The 19,954-nt window shown below is 33.4% G+C and overlaps 2 protein-coding genes across 3 annotated transcripts; both read left to right on the forward strand.

Moving 5' to 3' along the window:
- Positions 1 to 1,424: 1,424 nt before the first annotated feature.
- LOC132062199 (uncharacterized) lies at positions 1,425 to 1,958 on the forward strand. Its single transcript, XM_059454819.1, has one exon. The coding sequence runs from the start codon at positions 1,425 to 1,427 to the stop codon at positions 1,956 to 1,958; it is 534 nt and encodes a 177-aa protein (XP_059310802.1).
- A 10,674-nt stretch (positions 1,959 to 12,632) lies between these two features.
- LOC132064911 (peptidyl-prolyl cis-trans isomerase CYP40) lies at positions 12,633 to 18,204 on the forward strand. Of its 2 annotated transcripts, XM_059458083.1 has the most exons (8): positions 12,636 to 13,024; positions 14,698 to 15,198; positions 15,312 to 15,399; positions 15,551 to 15,603; positions 16,259 to 16,363; positions 17,197 to 17,272; positions 17,579 to 17,616; positions 17,726 to 18,204. In XM_059458083.1, the coding sequence occupies exons 1-8, from the start codon at positions 12,854 to 12,856 to the stop codon at positions 17,780 to 17,782; spliced, it is 1,089 nt and encodes a 362-aa protein (XP_059314066.1). In that variant the 5' UTR covers positions 12,636 to 12,853; the 3' UTR covers positions 17,783 to 18,204. The 2 variants fall into 2 exon arrangements, with proteins under 2 accessions (XP_059314067.1, XP_059314066.1); XM_059458084.1 differs by lacking the exons at positions 17,579 to 17,616; positions 17,726 to 18,204 and adding an exon at positions 17,408 to 17,559 and having other exon boundaries at positions 12,633 to 13,024.
- Positions 18,205 to 19,954: the final 1,750 nt, after the last annotated feature.

Here is a 19,954-nt window from a genome sequence, read left to right on the forward strand (position 1 = left end):
TGTTGTTAATGTTTCCTTCAGACTATGCAAAAAAAAAAAAAAAAAAAAAAAAAAGACAAATAAAATGGACTGGAAGAAGTAATATTCACAGGTATATTGTATATGTTATATTCACTATTTTCACAGGTATATATGTATTGCATTATTATTGCACTATTTTCTATATACAAACATATGAAAATGTTAAAAGAATTAAAGTGAGTTCATAAATTAAATATAAATTGGATTCATTCTTTTTTAGAAAAATTGGATTCATTCTGATTTCAAGAGATGTTATTAAATAGAATTACGGGTCAGTTTTGATCTTAAACCATATAATTTCAAGACGTGGCTGATATTATTTAATAAAATTTTGGGTGCCCTGCTTAGAATGATAATTAGATCAGGCTTAATATGTACGAACTTCTCCAACTGGTGTCGTTTCCCTTTTACATGCCCAAAAGACGAGGTGCTTATAACGCAACACAATTTTTAGTATTTTGGATCATCTTTCATTTTTACATCTATAAATATATATTGAAATCTTATATATATATATATATATATATATATATATATATATAAAATTCCGTTATATGAAATCTTGCTATCAAAAGAATGCTTTTAAAATTCACTTAACTTGTTAAAATTGAAGTGGATCCTTGATCGATAAAACTGATGGAATGAATCCCTCTCATTTTGAGAATAACAATGAAGAAACAAGAGGAATCTGTGAAGAAAGGAAAAAGAACAAGACAACTGACAAAACTTCGATTGTGTCGGAACAAAGACTTTATCATCAAATATCAAGACTAAAGGAAAATGGGCCGGGTAGAAGCAGTGAAATATTTGGGCCCAAGTTGAATGAGTTATGCACGGAAATTGGTCCAAGGCCGAAGATGCAAGAGTGACATATACAAGCAATATACAGATGAAGAATATGCAGATATACAAATAAATGATCCTATGTATAATTCTTTCTAAAATGTATAGGTGTACAAAATACAATGTACAAAATACAAAACTATCTTTATCATAGGTGTAAGTTTGTTAGAAGTTTACTTTAATTACATTTGCAGCCTTAGTCCCTAGGTTAGAGTTGTATAAATAGATGTACAGTTTATTCAATGAACTACAAGGGAAATTTGCAAAGTTCTTCTTCAATTTCTATCATGATATCAGAGCAGTGAGCTCGATCCAGATCCCTTTTCAGCATCAAAATCAAAATCAAAATCAACCCCTTGCCTTGATCATTCACCCGTGGTAATACTGAAAACACCTCAGCAACATAGACTGGAAATGTTGTTTCAGTGGAAACAAACAGCCCCTATCACCTTCATCCCTCAGATACACCTGGGATGAATCTTGTTAGCACCATTTATTAAGGAAAAGGATACCCATCATGGAGAAGATCTGTGATGATCTCTCTTTCAGCAAAGAAGAAAATGGGCTTTATCAATGGTCATTACAAAGCACCAGATGAAAACTCTGCTGATTATGAGCAGTGGAATTGTTGTAATGACATGGTGACTGCCTGGTTGTTGAATTCCTTGTCCAAAGAGATTAAAGACAGTGTCATTTTTTCAAAGACTGCCAAAGGACTCTGGGATAGTCTTGAACATAGGTTTGGAAAGTCAAATGGAGCAAAACTTTTCCACCTGCAGAAGGAACTGAGCTTATTAGTTCAAGGTTCTACTGATGTCTCAAGTTACTTCACAAAGATCAAGAGAATATGGGATGATTTGGATTCTCTAAACTCGGATATAGTATGCACTTGCAACTGCACATGTGATGGAAAGAGGAAGTTGTCAAAATCATTTAAGGATCAGAGATTAATTCAATTTTTGATGGGTCTTAATGATGTCTATGCTCAGGCAAGAGGAAACATCGTGATGATGAATCCTTTTCCTGAGATGGATTATGCTTATTCCCTCCTTTTGCAAGATGAAAATCAGAGAGAAATTTATGCCAATACTTAGATTCTCACTGATTCAGCATAATTTATAGTGGCAAACAAAGGGGAAAACATTCAAAGACCTATGAATCGGCCCTACAGAAACACAAACCAGATGAATTAGACCTACAGAAACACAAACCAGTTTCAAAAAACCTGGAGGATATTTTCAGAGGTTAGAAAATGGACCAAGGAAGTTCAAGGGCAAGAGATCTAAGTACAATCCAAATGTGAGTTGCACAAATTGTTTAAAAGTGGGGCATGTTGAAGGTGATTGCTACAGGATCATTGGATTTCCTCAGAATTTTGAATTCACTAACTCAAAAGAGTATCAAGGGCCAGTGCAAGCTAATGCAGTAACAGGAAATGAGGTCAATCAAAGTGAATATGCAGGAAATAATGAAGCCAACAACTGCAATCAGGTTTTTAGCAAAGAACAGTCCATTGAAATTGCAAACATATTTAAGCAGCAGATGCAAATGGGGCAAGCAGGGGCCTCTCATTCAGAGATAAATGCTAATGCCATAGCTGATACAGTTCTTAAATATTCAGGAACTTGTTTATCTATTTATAACTCTAGAACTTGGATTATAGACTCAGGTGCATCAGAACACATGTGTTCTAATTCATCAACTTTTTCTTCTTTAACTGCTCTTCCTACTCCTATCAACATCATTCTCCCTAATTCTTTTAAACTAATTGTCACACACATAGGAAATATACCTATTCAGCCCAATCTTGTTCTTAAGAATGTGCTTCTTGTCTCTGATTTTAAATACAATCTGATTTCAGTCAATAGATTATGTGTTCAACTACATTGTCATATCTTTTTCACAGCTTCTAAGTGTCTATTGCAGGACCTTTCCTGGAAGAGGGTAGAAGTTTTTGGTGAGGTTCAAGATGGACTTTATCTCTTCTACAACCTAGAGTTTCTATTTATAAAAATCCATCTAGTCAAGATGTCCTTAATTTACAAGAAGGAAGTAATTCCAATCATGTAGGAAGTATTTGTCAATTTCCAGTTTCTGCCTCAGCTATTTCAAATGTAAAGCTTTGGCATGTAAGGTTTGGGCATTTGCCCTTTTCAGTAATGAAGAAATTTAGTTTCATCTCTTTTCCTTCAGATTTTGAATGTGTGTGTGACATATGCCCTAGAGCTAGACAAACAAGAAAACCTTTCCCACTCAGTCAAATCAACTCTAAAAGACTCTTTGAACTTATTCATATAGACACTTGGGGTCCATATAAACATGCTACTCACAATGGATATAAATATTTCCTTAATATTGTAGATGATTATAGAAGGGGTACATGGACCTTCTTGCTAACAACTAAATGCAATGTTTTTCCTGTTTCAAAATCATTTCTCAAGATGGTTAAGAAACAGTTTGAGGTGGATGTTAAGGAAATTAGATCAGATAATGCATTTGAATTGGGAAGGGTATCACAGGAGGCAGCTTTTCTAACTGATCAAGGCATTGTGCATCAAAGGAGTTGCACTGCTACCCCTCAACAAAATGGGGTAGTTGAGAGGAAGCATAGGCATCTGTTGGAACTGGCTAGGGCTTTATTTATCCAATCTTATCTTCCTATTTCTTTCTGGGGAGAATGTATTTTAACTACTACACACATAATCAATAGATTACCAACAAAAGTTCTTAAGGGAAAGAGTCCTTATCAGGTTCTTATTGGAAGAAAACCAAATTATGACACACTCAAATCCTTTGGTTGTCTATGTTATGCTTCCGCTTTGAGACAAGGCAGAAGCAAGTTTGATGATAGGTCTAAACCTTGTGTATTTGTAGGGTATCCTCAAGAGCAAAAAGGTTTTAAACTAATGGATTTGGAATCTAAGAGAATTTTCATATCTAGAGATGTTCATTTTCAGGAAAACACCTTTCCCTTTTCTACTATTCACGTTTCTCCCCAACCTTTAATTCCACTTCCTAATCATATGGCAGATGTGACTGATTTTCCTACTGATCTTAATCCTACTCAATCACATTCTCATTCCCCTTCAACCTCTATTAATGCTACTCAATCATATTCTCATTCCCTTTCAACCTCTACACCTTCCTGTTCTTTACCTATATTATCTGTTTCTCCTAATGCTTCTAATCATCCATCTCCTTCTGTTCCAACCAGACAAAGTACAAGACAGTCTTAGAGACCCACATAACTAGATGACTACATTTGCAACAATATATATCTTACTGATCTCAACCTTTCTTGTTTTTCTACACCTACTGAACCTATCATTTAGTCCTTCAATGCTCTTTCTACCAACAATCAGAATATTCTACATTCTTTATCCATTTTATCTGAACCAACCAGTTTCTCACAAGCTTCCAATCACCCTAGATGGCAACAAGCCATGGACACTGAAATAGAGGCACTTCTTCTTAATCATACATGGACTATGGTAGAATTACCTAAGGACAAAAAGGCTTTACCTTGCAAATAGGTTTACAAGGTTAAGCATAATTCATATGGGAGCATTGAAAGATTGAAAGCAAGGTTGGTGGTCAGGGGGGATATTCAAAGAGAAGGGATTGATTATACTGAGACTTTTTCTCCTGTGGTCAAGATGACCACAATCAGGTGTTTACTTAGTGTGGCAGTTAAGAAAGGTTGGCAAGTGTCTCAATTGGATGTTAGTAATGCTTTTTTACATGGGGATTTACAAGAGGAGGTATACATGAAATTTCCTCCTGGTTTATCTCCTCCTACCCCTAATCATGTGTGTTTACTCAAGAAATCTCTATATGGGCTTAAACAAGCTTCCAGACAGTGGTATTCTAGGCTTGCAGGGGCGCTCAGTTTTAAAGGGTATTCAGCTTCTCTAAATGATTATTCCATCTTTTACAAGCAAACAGGTGATCTTATATTTATTCTAGCAGTATATGTAGATGACATACTCATAACAGGCAATGATGTGTAAGAGACTATTCAACTTAAACTGTTTCTCAATTCAGAATTCCGAGTTAAGGATTTAGGAGAGATTCATTATTTTTTGGGAATGGAAATCTTAAAAGAGCAGCATGGATATATTGTGAGTCAAAGGAAGGTTACCTTGGACTTGTTACAAGAGTTTGACTGCTCTCATTTGCCTACAGTTTCTTCTCCTCTGGATCCTGCACATAAATTACATTCAGATGATGCCAATATCTTGCCCAATCCTACACTATACAGACACTTAGTTGGTAAGTTAAATTATCTTACCCATACTAGACCAGACCTTGCCTTTGTTATGTTGAAACTAAGCCAATTTATGCAGAATCCATCCATGTTTTTCTGTAGCTCTTAAAGTTGTCAAGTACCTTTCTTTAGACCCAGGCCAGGGAATTTTTCTCTCCTCCACTCCTTCTTTCTCTTTGGTTGCTTATTGTGATGTGGATTGGGCTTCTTGCCCGGATTCGCGTAAATCAGTTTCAGGATTTTTCATCACACTCGGGGGTGCTCCTATTTCTTGGAAATCGAAGAAACAAGCCTCCATATCCCTCTCCTCTGCTGAAGCAGAGTATAGATCAATGAGACGTGTCATAGCTGAACTCACCTGGCTTGTTCGTCTTCTTTAAGATTTATCAATTTCACCACATCTCCCAGTACCCATACATTCCGACAGCCAAGCTGCCATCCACATCGCTTGGAACCCCGTATTTCACGAGAGAACCAAGCATGTCGAGCTTGACTGCCATTCTGTGCGTCAATAACTTCAATCCGGCTTAATTTCACTTTCCTTCCTTCCTTCACAACTTCAACTGGCCGATCTATTTACAAAACCTCTCCCTGGAGCTTCTCATCGGGGTTTGTTGAACAAATTGGGGGTTTCGTCGTTACCGTTCAATTTGAGGGGGGATGATATGAATCCCTCACATTTTGAGAATAACAATGAAGAAACAAGAGGAATATGTGAAGAAAGGAAAAAAGAACAAGACAACTGACAAAACTTCGATTGTGTCGGAACAAAGACTTTATCATCAAATATCAAGACTAAAGGAAAATGGGCCGGGTAGAGCAGTGAAATATTTGGGCCCAAGTTGAATGAGTTATGCACAGAATTGGTCCAAGGCCGAAGATGCAAGAGTGACATATACAAGCAATATACAGATGAAGAATATGCAGATATACAAATAAAGGATCCTATGTAGAATTCTTTCTAGAATGTATAGGGGTACAAAATACAAAACTATCTTTATCATAGCTGTAAGTTTGTTAGAAGTTTACTTTCATTACATTTGCAGCCTTAGTCCCTAGGTTAGAGTTGTATAAATAGATGTACAGTTTATTCAATGAAATACAAGGGAAATTTGCAAAGTTCTTCTTCAATTACTATCAAAACCAACTTTTTGTGGATCAGTAGTGACATTTCCTTGTCAACATATTTGTGTAGATACAAAGAACCAGTGACATATAAAAATCAACAACTTCAATAACCACTAAAATCTAAATAGCTTTCCTTTGGTCCAACATCTATTTATTGACTAAGACTAAACAAAGCCAATCAAGATCTACAGCAACGAAACAGTACAAAATGTTTCCATATCATACGCTATCACAAAAGTCATACTCATCTACAGATCTACACACCATAAGGTGTCTGCTACTGTGCTCTCTATTGTCAATTTATTGGAAAAAATTACTTTCTTTTGGCGCAAATAATATTAGTGTTTGTAAATATTAAAGCTCAGAATTTCTACATGCACTCATTTATTACTTAATTTGGTCATTAGTCAATGGTGAAGTCATAAATTTTATCGAAAATGTTTAAAGATTTATATATGTTACCCATAATATGTCAAAGTATCGCTGTAATTTCGTAGAGTCACTTAGTCTGAATGCTATATGAAGAACATAAGCCAGATGTACAGAATGAGAAAACCCAAAATGTAAAAAAATAATAACATGAGTGGTTCAACGTATATGATCATGTATAAAAAGTAAATATTGACCTATATATACAGTATATTTTTTGATATATGCAGCAAAAAACTTCAATAAAGGTATTGAGTTGACCACTCTTTGATTGACCCAACCATTGCCATAAGCATTACTCCCGGTAAATACTTGCAATATTGATGAAAGACTGAGTTTGATGCTTAAGTAAAGCAATGAGTTTCTCTTACAAATTTTTCCACATTTTTTTTTTTCAGGTGAAAATCTATGTTCAAACAACACAATAAATATTTTGTTTCCTCTTTAAATTCAAATATTATTTTTCATTCTCACTTAGTCACTTGCAATCAAATATCAAGATATTATTATACTCGTCCCTTTTTATCCACGCGTTAATTTCTTTCTAAGTCATATATGTGATGGTCACTTGCGAAATGATAATGGATTGCAAGGTCACGAAAGGAAATAAAAATAGTGTGACTTTTTCTCCATCTATTTGATTTCAAAGGGTTTCACTGTTTTTTACAAAATGCTTTTATAAAAATAGCATCACAACAAAATAAAATGACGAGAGTGATCATGTTTACGTACTATTTTATATATTTACTAGTATGATTTGGCCCGTGCTAAGCCTGGGCCCAAAGCAACATTAAAAATTAAATTATCAATTATTTTTTGGTCCATTCTTTATGGCATTAAGTTATTGAAAGAGCAGTTTTCTACAAATTCCTAAAACTTCATCATACAAAAGTAATTGCAATTAAAAATAATTTTTTCTTATTTTAGATTTTTTTAATTTTATTTCAAAACAAATGCAAATGTAGGATATAAAAAAATTCTTTTTGTTTTACAGAGTTTTTGATAATATAATCTTCAATAATTAGACTAAGCTTTACTATATTTTAGATTAATTTCAATCATTTTTTCCTGAATTAAATTGGTATGACTAACCAAATTACCACAAAACGATATTTTGGTATTCGAGGAATGCTTACATAATTGAAACAATACCGCGCTAAGTAGGAGTCTACTGATGAAGATCATTTTGTTTATAAATCTTCTTCTTTATTTTCTTTTATCGTTGGGTATTTTTACTTCTATTGAAATTATCTCTCAACTAATTCTAAAGCTCAGAACCAAGATTGTTTGTTCATTCTTTTTCCTAGACATTTTGAGAAGAAAATTAAATACAAATACCGTCTTTAAACTGAAATCAATAAACAACACAAAACTACATTCACTAATCTAATTAGCTATCCTAAAGTCATTACTAATAGCAAGCTCATCATATAAGAATTCGACAGATTTATCATGTGCAATATTTAAAGGGATTACTTAATATTTTATAAGAATAGTAATAAATATTCCATCCGTCCCAATTTATGTTCCATAATTGAAATTTCGAGAGTCCATAAGTTTTTCTTTGACCGAAGTTTCTTTATCTGCCTTTTAAATATTTTAAGTTATTAATTATTATGATTTATAGTACTTTTTATGGAGTTTTCAAATATATAAATTTTATTTCAAAAAACTTAAATCTTCTATATCCGGATTCACATTCAACATTTAGAAGTTTGAATTTTAGAATTTCAACGGTGTCATATAAATTAGGACGGGAGTAAAAATTCAAATACATAAAATAATTCTTTTTAAAACTATACCTAAAACTAATTTTAGAACAGATGTAAGCAAATATAATATACATGTTTAAATGTGACACAAGGACAAATAATATACTAACAATTAACCTAATAAAGACCAACAAGAGATTACAAAAAGTCAAAGAATGCACCAACTGCGAAGGTCCAAGTGAGGGTGGTCTTAAGAAATTAATGAGGGCAAAAGTGGGGATATCCAAGGCAAATGTAACTATTGCAGCCACGTGGAAGCATAAAAATCTTGAAATTCATATTCAACTCTAGTAAATGACAATTATAGCCTTGTGAGGACTACAAAAAACTCTCCATTCTCTCTTATATATAGTTATTATTATAATTATAATATAATATCTAGAATGTTTCTTTGGGGGAGCATCATATCCGATTAGCAATGTTATTAGTCCAGAGTCCAGACAAAGAAAAAGAAAAAAATGTTGGGAAGAGGGTCATGTCAGCATTGTTTTTGTAATTTAGCCATAAGTTAGGCGGCGCCAATTTTTTCATTTTAAATTGTCGGTTTGTAACATTATCCATCTTTTTGTCAATTAATAACAATAATGTAGTCTTCTTTAGTAGCTAAAATAATGTTTGTGGTACCTGCACTGGAAAATCTAGATAATAATAATCATAATAATAATAATAATAATAATAAACGACGATAGGCTATTGTATTGCTACCTAATCCTAATTGCTTACTAGAAAACTTTATGACTCCTTTAATTTACAAATCCTGGCTGTCTCAACTCTCACTTGTTTCGTTGATCGATGTTACTAGTTGACAACAACATTAATCACAAACGTTATAGACAAATGTTAGTAAAAACAGTATTGCCGTTGAAAGCACTTGCATAGCACTTTTGGCCCCTAAATAATTGGCTGATTTTATTTTGGTTAGTACAATATCTAGTTGTGCATTGAACCTTTGGTTAATTGAAGCGGTACGATTATAATCCTCCGGCTTGCGACTCTTCAAAATCTACCAAATTATTAGCCACTACACTACTTAATTGTCTGTGTATAATGTTAAGTTTATACTACTATTACCCAATATTTGAGGAGTAAATACTCAAAATACCCTCCAACGTTTGACTAAAATCCCAACTACACACCTAACCTTTGTGTTGGTCTTATTACCCTCCTGGACAATTTTTTTCAGTATTAAAATGCCCCTTTTTCTTGATGTGGACAAGAGCGTGACTACACCGCTCAGTGACGCGTTAAATGCCAACGGGACTGCCACATAGATAAATTTAAAGAAAATCTGATTTGTACACTCCATTGCCAACTGGACTGCCACATAGATAAATTTAGAGCTAGGATAGTGATTATTCTTATAATCACTGTTTTCCCAAATCAAATTAAAAAAAAATGAAGAAAAAAAATGAAAAATCTGGAAAAAAAAAATAAGGTTGAAAATCTAATCTTGTTAAAGAAAATCTGATTGGAAGTTGCTTGTTTAGAGTTGCTGCTAGTTGCTTGGTTGGAGTTGTTTAAGCACTAATTCTTTGAATTGATTTGGGGAGAAAATTAAACTCCATTGCTAGGAATTTGGAGAAAGTTATGAAGAACACCAAGTGGGTTTCTTTAAATTCTTGATTGTTTGATCAAATTAATGGATGAACTTTGTTCTACTTGGTGTTAAGAAGCTTCCTTTCACATTTGGGTTTGTTTGGATCAGATTTGAGGAAGTTGGTGTGATTTTTTTTTTCAACTCCTAATGAAGATGATGATGATGATGATAATGATGTTGATGAAGATGGAGGAGAACTGGGTATGGGTTTTCGGATCCTCATACTAAAAATGGAGTATGGAAAATTGAGAGATTTTTTTTTTTTTTTGTTGAAGAAGAGTAGATGCATGGAGGAAGGGGGAAATTAATAAAAAAAATGGGAGGAAATTAAAGATGTGGCACGTGGGCCAGGCGTATGTGGACAAGCTCCTGTTAATAATTGGGGGTTGTCATAGCGGCTTGTCGCATCCAAGAAAAAAGGCATTTTAATGCGAAAAAAATTGTCGGGGGGGTAATAGGACCAACGCAAAGGTTAGGTGTGTAGTTGGGATTTTGGTTAAACGTTGAGGGGTATTTTGAGTATTGGATAATAAGTTTTGAAAATATTATAATAGGGTTGTAACACAATGGGATTAAAACACATATTTTTGTTAATTAAAAGTTAAATATTTAAATCAAATATCATAAGGGCCAAAACCACAACATAGCAATAACTTAGGGACTAAAATGCTTGGATAATAAGTTTTGAAAATATTATAATAGGGTTGTAACACAATGGGATTAAAACACATATTTTTGTTAATTAAAAGTTAAATATTTAAATCAAATATCATAAGGGCCAAAACCACAACATAGCAATAACTTAGGGACTAAAATGCTATTGTCAGTGGCGGAGCCAAAATTCATATTAAGGGGTGTCAAAAAATGTAAAAATGTCATAACCTAGATTTGAACCCATGATCTTAGAGACTTTTTGAAAGTCCTTAACCGCTACACTAAGCCTTTAGCTTGTGTTAAAGGGTGTCAACACTAGTATATATACATACCTATAAAACTAAAATTTCACCTATATATACAATGTAATTTTCCGGCGAAGAGGTGTCGCCCCTGAAGCCAAGGTGGCTCCACCCCTGGCTATTGTCCCTGTTTCTTAACTCTAAACACATATATGACTTACGATTACCATATAATTAATAAAAAATTAATTATACATATAATTTCTTTTGAACTTGTGATTTAAAAACTAAATATAATTTCCTTATATCATCAGGCGACCCTAGTTCAGATCATGAAGTCTATTATTTGTATTTATCCGTGTAATAAGAGTTGGACGTAGAATTTGTGGCAAAAGCAAAAAATGGATAAAGGAAGACAGATTAGTTGAACGGGAGTTTTATATATATATATATATATATAAGAGGAAAAAACGGCATCCCATGTTACCAAATTTCCAATTTTGTGGAGTAGTACTCTCTTGAAACTCGGATTAGATTCCTCTTTTTTCTTAAACCTGACAATGCTTAAGATAAATATCTAGATTGCTGAAAAATGCTTAAAAATAAATTTGATGAGCTCTAAGATCTTAACGACCTTTTAATTTTTTTTCTCAAGACGATAAGATAGAGTTGTAATCATCAAACTGTACTTATTATTTTAATTTGATTCTTTTTTCTCAAGACGATAAGATAGAGTTGTAATCACCAAACTGTACTTATTATTTTAATTATAAGATATTCCTTCATTTTTAATCAGCTTAATAAAATCTTTAAGAAAAAATTCCCTATTTTATCTTTAATAACATAACCTAAGAACCATAACTAACATGATAAAGCATTTGAAGACCGTATGTTACTAGGGTCAGATGCAGATTCAATATTTGAAATTTATGATTAGACTTGAAATTTTTATCATAATTGATTTGATTATTCGGTTCAAAATCTATTAATGCATTTCTACTAATTTAGTTAATTGTTTAACACATATAGCATGATATAGCTAAAGCTATTGGGTTTGGATGAACTTGTATAAGATATACATTCGCCCCTAATTATAATACTTTTAGGTTGCTTAGTTCAAAAGCAAGATATTCTGAGAGCACGTATAATCAATTCCACCTTCTATACGAGATAAAGTATACCAAAAATTTCAATATAAAAATAATGTTAATTTTATCTAATACATTCAATTAAATACGTAATAAATTTAATTTCAAAACTTATACTGAGGTTACTCATCTAGTCCCTTAAGCCAAGATGTCCCTTAGTATATGGCAAAAATACACTCACTCTGTCCTAATTTACGTGACACACATTTCTTTTTAATCTGTTCAAAAAAGAATGTCATCTTTGTATATTTAGAAACATTTTAACTTAAAATTCTGTTTTTACCATCAGTGAAGTGATCTACAGCCACACACGTATCTAAAACTTGCTTTGAATCATAAATTTTAAAATTCTTTCTTTCTTTTTTAAATTCCGTGTGAGTCAAATAGCGTCACATAAATTGAGACAACGACAAGAATGCTTTAAAGAAAATTTTTTGCCCCAAACAAAATTTATAAGGAGGGAAGTGACGTTTTTTCCAATACACATTTTTTATTTATTTTTAATTTCATGGAAAGTCACACGCCCTCTCTTTATTTCTTTTTGGCTTTATTTATGTTATGTTACTACTTTTCAATGGGAAGAGGAGAAGGAGAAGACAGTTGAGGTTGACGTTTTTGAATACTGACGACTCGTTCCAAGAATATAGCCGCGGGCACTACTAAAACAGTACAACTCTCCATAACTAGGGTTTTTTCATCTTCTCACAATTGCTTTGTCTGTTTTTATATAAACCAAACACAACAGAGGAAGAATGACAAGGACAAGGTGTTATTTGGACATAAGCATAGGAGGAGAACTTGAAGGAAGGATAGTTGTGGAACTTTACAATGATATTGTACCTAAAACTGCTGAGAATTTTAGGGCTCTTTGTACTGGTGAAAAGGGTATTGGTCCTAATACTGGTGTTCCCCTTCATTACAAGGTGCTACTTCCTCCCCCCCCCTCGTTTTCTTGATTCTTGGTTTCTTGGGTCAATAATGGATATGAAATTAAATATTAGCACTAATAACAACTTTTTAATTCATGAGACTTTGTTGGGTCTGTCTTGTTTTGGTTGTAAGAAGTATTTAGACTATGTAAAGGTTGTTTCTTGATCTGAAAGGATGTAAAACTGTTGAATAGATTGAGAAATTGTCGGCGAACCTTTTCAAGATTCTTTGGTGTTGATGATTATTGTTAAAAATGAAATTGGATGTAACCATTTGAAATTCTGCAGCTATGATGGCTTCTAGTTCATGTGATATTTTTGGATCAGTCCTTCTTTGCTTGTCAGAAGTGTATATATATATATATATATATTCTATAAGGACTGAATTTTTAGGTTATGTATTTGTGTAAAGCTTATGTATTGTTCAGAAAAGTTATAAAGTTGCTGAATAGAATAAGAAATTGTGACTCAATTTCTTTTCTGTCACTGGTTAGTACTGTTGGGTAATTCTCCTATAGAAAAGTTAAATCTTTTTTACTCACATTTTAGATTCCTACATTTGCTCCTCCAAGCAGATTGCCAGTTATTCTGTACTTTTGAGATCGATGCTCAATCTTGATAAATTTAATTGTCATTCATTCTAACGTTGCGACTAGGTTCTCTAACATTATTGTCCATTTTAGATCTTAATATCACTTGTTTTTTGGTTTCCTGATAGTCCTTACGAACAGAGGCGAATCTAGGATTTCTAGAACATGAGTTCACCACTAAAAAAAAAAGGGAGAAAATGTAGTAAGTGGGAATTGATCCCTAGTCCTCTAGGTAAATCACTCAACCTTAAACCTAGTGCACCATTAAGCCTTTTTTGTAGCATGTGTGCCAACAAATAATATTATACCAATTTTAGAAAATATATACATAAATACCTAGTTTTACGGAGAGACCATGGGTTCACGTGCTACACAAATTCGCCCCTGCTTACGAATTGGATTTTCTTTTTCATTCCTAGTAAAGTTAGTCATTTTCGTTTCAAATAAAATCGCAGCGGAAGTGTATTCAATTATTTGCTTCCCTTCTATAAAAGAATCAGATTTTGTCTGACTATTAATATTTACTTCCCAGCTAGAAAAGGACGAGAACGTTTTTTTCTGAAAAAAAAAAACATAAGAATATTTGCTGGGGATGGATGAGAATCTCTTTGATTGCGGATACAATTCCCTGCTAGAAAAGGATGAGATATTATTTGATTTGTATTTATTGCTGGTTTCTCCCAGAACCGTCTTCTAATTGCTCTGTAGGGTTAGTCAACAGGACATTATCAAATTCACTTGATTCCTTCAAGAAGATCACTTGTTCAAGTACATTGACTATGAACTAGATAGTCATGGTGGATTTAGATATGCTACTGATTGCTTGTATATAGTCAAAGAGGCTTGGTGTAGGATGTGAGAGTTTGTCTCTGGCAACTGCTCTTTTCTCCTTATCTTTGAGTATGTTGAGAGGATACTTTTAGATGAATGATTTCACTATTTTATTGTTTGTGATTAACACTTTGCAATCCTGATTTAGCTGATTTCTTGAAAAATAAAATAAAATAGTGCTCTTCTGTTGCTGAGCAATACAATGTTCTTTAATTGGACCCTAAGGCGGCTGTGCATCCATTGCAGGGAGTTCGTTTTCATCGTGTGATTAAGAGCTTCATGGTGCAAGGTGGTGATATTTCTGCTGGCGATGGTACTGGGGGAGAATCCATCTATGGGCTTAAATTTGAAGATGAAAATTTTGAATTGAAGCATGAAAGAAAGGGAATGTTATCTATGGCTAATTCTGGACCTAACACTAATGGATCTCAGTTTTTCATCACAACTACTCGAACTTCCCATCTAGATGGAAAACATGTGGTTTTTGCAAAAGTAATCAAAGGAATGGGGGTGGTTCGTTCTATGGAACATGTGACTACTGGTGAAAATGATTGCCCAACAGTAGATGTCAGTATTGCGGATTGCGGAGAAATTCCTGAGGGGGCTGATGATGGTATTACAAATTTTTTCAAAGATGGAGATCTATATCCTGATTGGCCTGCTGATCTTGACAACAATTCTGATGATATCTCTTGGTGGGTCACCGCGTTAGAGTCTATTAAGGCATTTGGTAATGAAAATTTTAAGGTATTAAGTTTAAAACAACCTCAGTGTGATTAACTGTTGCATCCCCTTGCTTCTTTTTCTCATTTGACTATATCTCTTTTAGCTATCTTTCTAATGTATGGTTCTTTCCGTAGAAACAAGATTACAAGATGGCTCTTAGGAAATATCGAAAAGCTTTGCGCTATTTGGATATCTGCTGGGAGAAAGAAGGGATAGATGAAGGTAGGAATTGTAAAGTCTTTCGTAACATAAATGACTCTGTAATATATGACTGTTTGTACTAACATAAATAGCTAGAATATGGATTTTTCTGTTAAAGATGTTCTCACATGACTAATATAACGCTGCTATTATGTGTTTATTTCTCTTGCAGATAGGAGCGCATATTTGAGAAAGATGAAATCACAGATATTTACCAACAGTTCTGTAAGTCTCCTTTCTACTGCTTTTAGTTTGTTGTACTATTGAATTTACATTACAGGCAATAGTCTTCATAGGGTTTGCCTTCTTGTTTCCACCTACTCTGCTTTTTGTTACAAACGGTGGTAATAGGTTTTTACTACATCTGGATCATTTCAGGATAGTAGAGGTACTAAACAGCATTGAAGTCTATTATTGAGATAAATGTATTATTTCTTTTTAATAGCGCTTTCCTCTTTATCTAGGTCCCATTTTGTTTTTATGTCTTAGAGCCCGTTTGGATTGGCTTATAAGTTGCCTATAAGCTGTTTTCAGCTTTTTGAGTGTTTGGCTGGCCAGCTTAAAGCCATTTTGTGCTTAAAATAAGCCCAAAAAATTAATTGGGTTTGTTTGGCTTTACTTATCTAAAGCAGCTTATAAGCTGAAAACAGCTTATAAGTTGCTTTTTTTAAGCCCATCCAAACAGGCTCTTATAATTGTTTCATTGCTGATTGCACATTTGTCTTTGCTTGAAACCACATATTTCTAATGTTATCACATATCTTGAGTTCAACACTTGCCTTCATAACTCCAGTTGTCATGCTTTCTAACTTCCTATTAGTTTGCCTATTAAGTATTAACCAACCAAACCAAATAATCGATATCTGTTATGTACAACCAGGCTTCTAAACTAAAACTAGGAGATCTGAAGGGAGCACTCTTAGATGCTGATTTTGCAATGCGGGACGGAGAAAACAACGCAAAAGCTCTATTTCGTCAGGGGCAGGTTGGTTTCTATCAAGGGCTTTTTGTTTCTGCAGCAGCTTTGATCATCATAACTATCCAATAACCAGCTTGTTAATTTGGGTTTTGGAACAATAGACATAAATTATATCGCAACCTTTTCTTAAAAGTGCTGAGTCAAACACTTGGTACTACTCAAGTACGAAAGTAATATATATATATATATATATTTATCGGTATACCTAACAGCTTTACAATTTAACTCTGAGTGAATTCTGCTATTTCTTGATAAAAGCAAAGTTGCGCTTCATGGTATTTGTCGGTGATCTGTGTTCCAACTGATAGTTCTATAACTTAGTAGAGTGGTGTATCTGATTGGGATGTTCATTATTTGGTTAAACCTGTAAGTAACACTGTTGGCAGCTGTTATTGCAATTTTCTCTCTCAAAAGGTTCAGAAAGTGCAGCTATGTGTCTTTCAGCAAAAAATTGAACTGGTAAAAGGAACAATAAAACGTAATTTACTTCTGAATTTCAGTTGACATGGGTAAAAGGATTAATTTCCTTGGGTTCCTGATGCTTATTTGAGACATTACGTTATAATGCTTGTTGACAATCTGAGCGCTGCTTTGGATATATTTGTTCGTTGATGGTTGTGTTTTTGTGTGTTTGTGCGGGGGGGGGGGGGGGGGGTATGCGTAATATTAAGCTGTACGCGTTTTCTGTTTAATTGCAGATATAGTAGCTGATTTTTAGATTTTATATGTCATTATGGCTGCAGCGGTTGTTCACCCATGTTTACTCACATCCGTCTTCTATTACTCCTTGAAATGGCTCCTGTGTTCAATAATAACACCTGTCTGTCTTGACCAATCAGGCACATGTGGCTCTTAATGACATAGATGCTGCAGTTGAAAGCTTCAAGAAAGCATTGGAGCTGGAGCCAAATGATGGTTAGTGATCTTTCTATAGTTTGTTTTGTATTCATTTTCTGGTTAATTTGTTAAGCTGTTTTGCCTTTAAAGGTTTCTGACATGTTTTTTATCACCAAACTAGAATTAAACTGTTATGTTAATACCCTTACGTAGGTCGATGCAAGGACGCTTATGTTGTAATATCATAATAATTGCTTAATTATACTATCAGTGGCGTGACTAGCTGCATGAGAACAGTAGTGATAGCTGGATGGATAGCAGTGTCTATTGTACTTGTATCCATTTTTGCTGTAGTGTCACTTACTTGGACATGAATTTTTTCAGGAGGAATTAAAAACCAACTTGCTGCTGCTAAAAAGAAGGTTAGTACATGGCATGAAGACCCAGATGTTGTTAAACACATACCAAAATTAGTTCTTTCCCGAGCGGTCAGAGCATATTTGTCTACTTATTTTCTTTTCTTTTTGATAGATTGCTGATAGACGTGACAAGGAGAAAAAAGCATTTGCCAAGATGTTCCAAAATTAGTTGCGGTACTCATCTATTGGCAACAGCACTTTCAATTAATACTTATCAATTGCCATCATTCTGGGAGTTGCTTCTGCTTTTCCGAAAAAGGATAGTTTATGCCTTGTTTCGAGACATATCATTCCTGATCTATGCACTGAATTAACTTTAGATGAACTGCTCAGGCTATTCTTGGTTACGTGTACCAATTAGCAGAAGGGGTTTTAGGTGTCAATGCAGCTTCATTGGTCATTAATCAGCTGTTAATAAGCTACATTGAGGGGGAAAAAAAAATTAATCATGAGCATCGTTATCCAATGTTTTTGTTAAATTTTGCTAACTTGCAAGGTAACTTTCTTGCAATATCTGTAGCCTTATATTTCCCCTCTGTGATGGAAATAACTTGTGTGTAACTTAGCTGAGGTATAGGGCGTATGATGGGAGATTTGGTTTTGTATTCCATTACAAATGTTATTTTAGTTATGTCTCTTTTTACGGAAAATCGGTAAAAATAACATATGGGGTCCGTCAATAACAGGAGATTTGTAGAAGATATTCTGCTATTCAAATTGTAAGTAGGCATTAGAGATCATATCCTCGCATTTGACCTTGCTTTTTCCTAGTGTTGAAAATCGAGACTCACAATGCATAGGTTATCTCTTATTATGATAACCCTTTTGGGGATGAAGACATGAAGTTTTAACATAAAAAGAAAGAAACAAAAGTGACTGACAAAATCTACGGTGGGGACTTCCTTTTTTTCGTTTGTACAGTTCTCTTCTGCAAGAAAAAGAAAGGAAAAGAACCCAAAAAAAAAAGATGCTTCTGTATTGTGCCCACCTTTTGGGGTGAAAACAATAAGGTCCAATTTGGCAGAGCTGCTTTTTGGCTTAGTCAAAGGTGAAGCTCCATTCAGGCATTCACTGCTGTTGAAGAAAATAGGGAAATGCGACTTATTTTAAAATTGGATGTTAATCATATTAAGCCAAAAAATTATTTGGATAAGGAGCTGTATAATAAACTTGTTTAAATGAAAGGTTATCGATCTTGTCAGTGCGTTAAGATATTTTGCTTTATCACCTCCTCCTTTCCTCATTTGAAATTTATGAAGTAGTATTATTTTTGGAATATGAAGTAAAATTTATTCTTGTTTTACTTTCATCTTTAGTTATATCTTTTTATCTCTTCATTGCGCTGGATGTATTATTGTGCTTTTATTGTACCTCTAAGAAATTTGTAGTTCCAGTACGTGGACGAACAACATGAAATAAATAGGTGTTTTGTAAATTATGTAACTAAGAAAGAAAAGAATGCTGAGAGATTTATTTTTAACTGCATAGAGAACTAAATTTACTCCTGACCGTATTGAGAGGCTGTCTCTTTCGTCATGAAGAAAATAATTAATGAATTACCCATTCTCACTAGTGAATCAGGAGTCCGGAGCCAAAATGGCTTATTTTTGCAGCCATTAGACAAAAATGGTATGTTTTTTTTTTTTAACACCAAAATGGGTATTTCGTTGGATAACCAACGAAATACCCACAACTACCACTTGTTCATGGCGAATTATTTCAATCAATTTTTTTTTTTTTTTTTTTTTTGCATTTCGTGATATGTCCAACGAAATAGCATTAAATTTTTTTTTTTTAATTTGGTTCATATAAAAAACGAAATTAAAAAAAAAAAATTTGTCCTATTTCGTTGGACATTTCACGAAATAGGACAAAATTTTTTTTTTTATTTCGTTTTTTAAATTCTTTTTTTTTATTCCGTTTACACAAAAAGGAAATAGGAAAATCAAATTTTTTTTTTTGCATTTCGTGATATGTCCAACGAAATAGCATTAATTTTTTTTTTTTTTAATTTGGTTCATATAAAAAACGAAATTAAGAAAAAAAAAATTGTCCTATTTCGTTGGACATTTCACGAAATAGGACAATTTTTTTTTTTTTCGTTTTTTAAATTCTTTTTTTTTATTCCGTTTACACAAAAACGAAATAGGAAAATCAAATTTTTTTTTTTTTTTTTTTTTTGCATTTCGTGATATGTCCAACGAAATAGCATTAATTTTTTTTTTTTAATTTGGTTCATATAAAAAACGAAATTAAAAAAAAAAAATTTTGTCCTATTTCGTTGGTAGTCCAACGAAATAGGACAAATTTTTTTATTTTTTTAATTTCGTTTTTTGTGTTA

Source organism: Lycium ferocissimum, chromosome 7 (assembly GCF_029784015.1).
Source record: "Lycium ferocissimum isolate CSIRO_LF1 chromosome 7, AGI_CSIRO_Lferr_CH_V1, whole genome shotgun sequence".
NCBI classification, from domain to species: Eukaryota; Viridiplantae; Streptophyta; class Magnoliopsida; order Solanales; family Solanaceae; genus Lycium; species Lycium ferocissimum.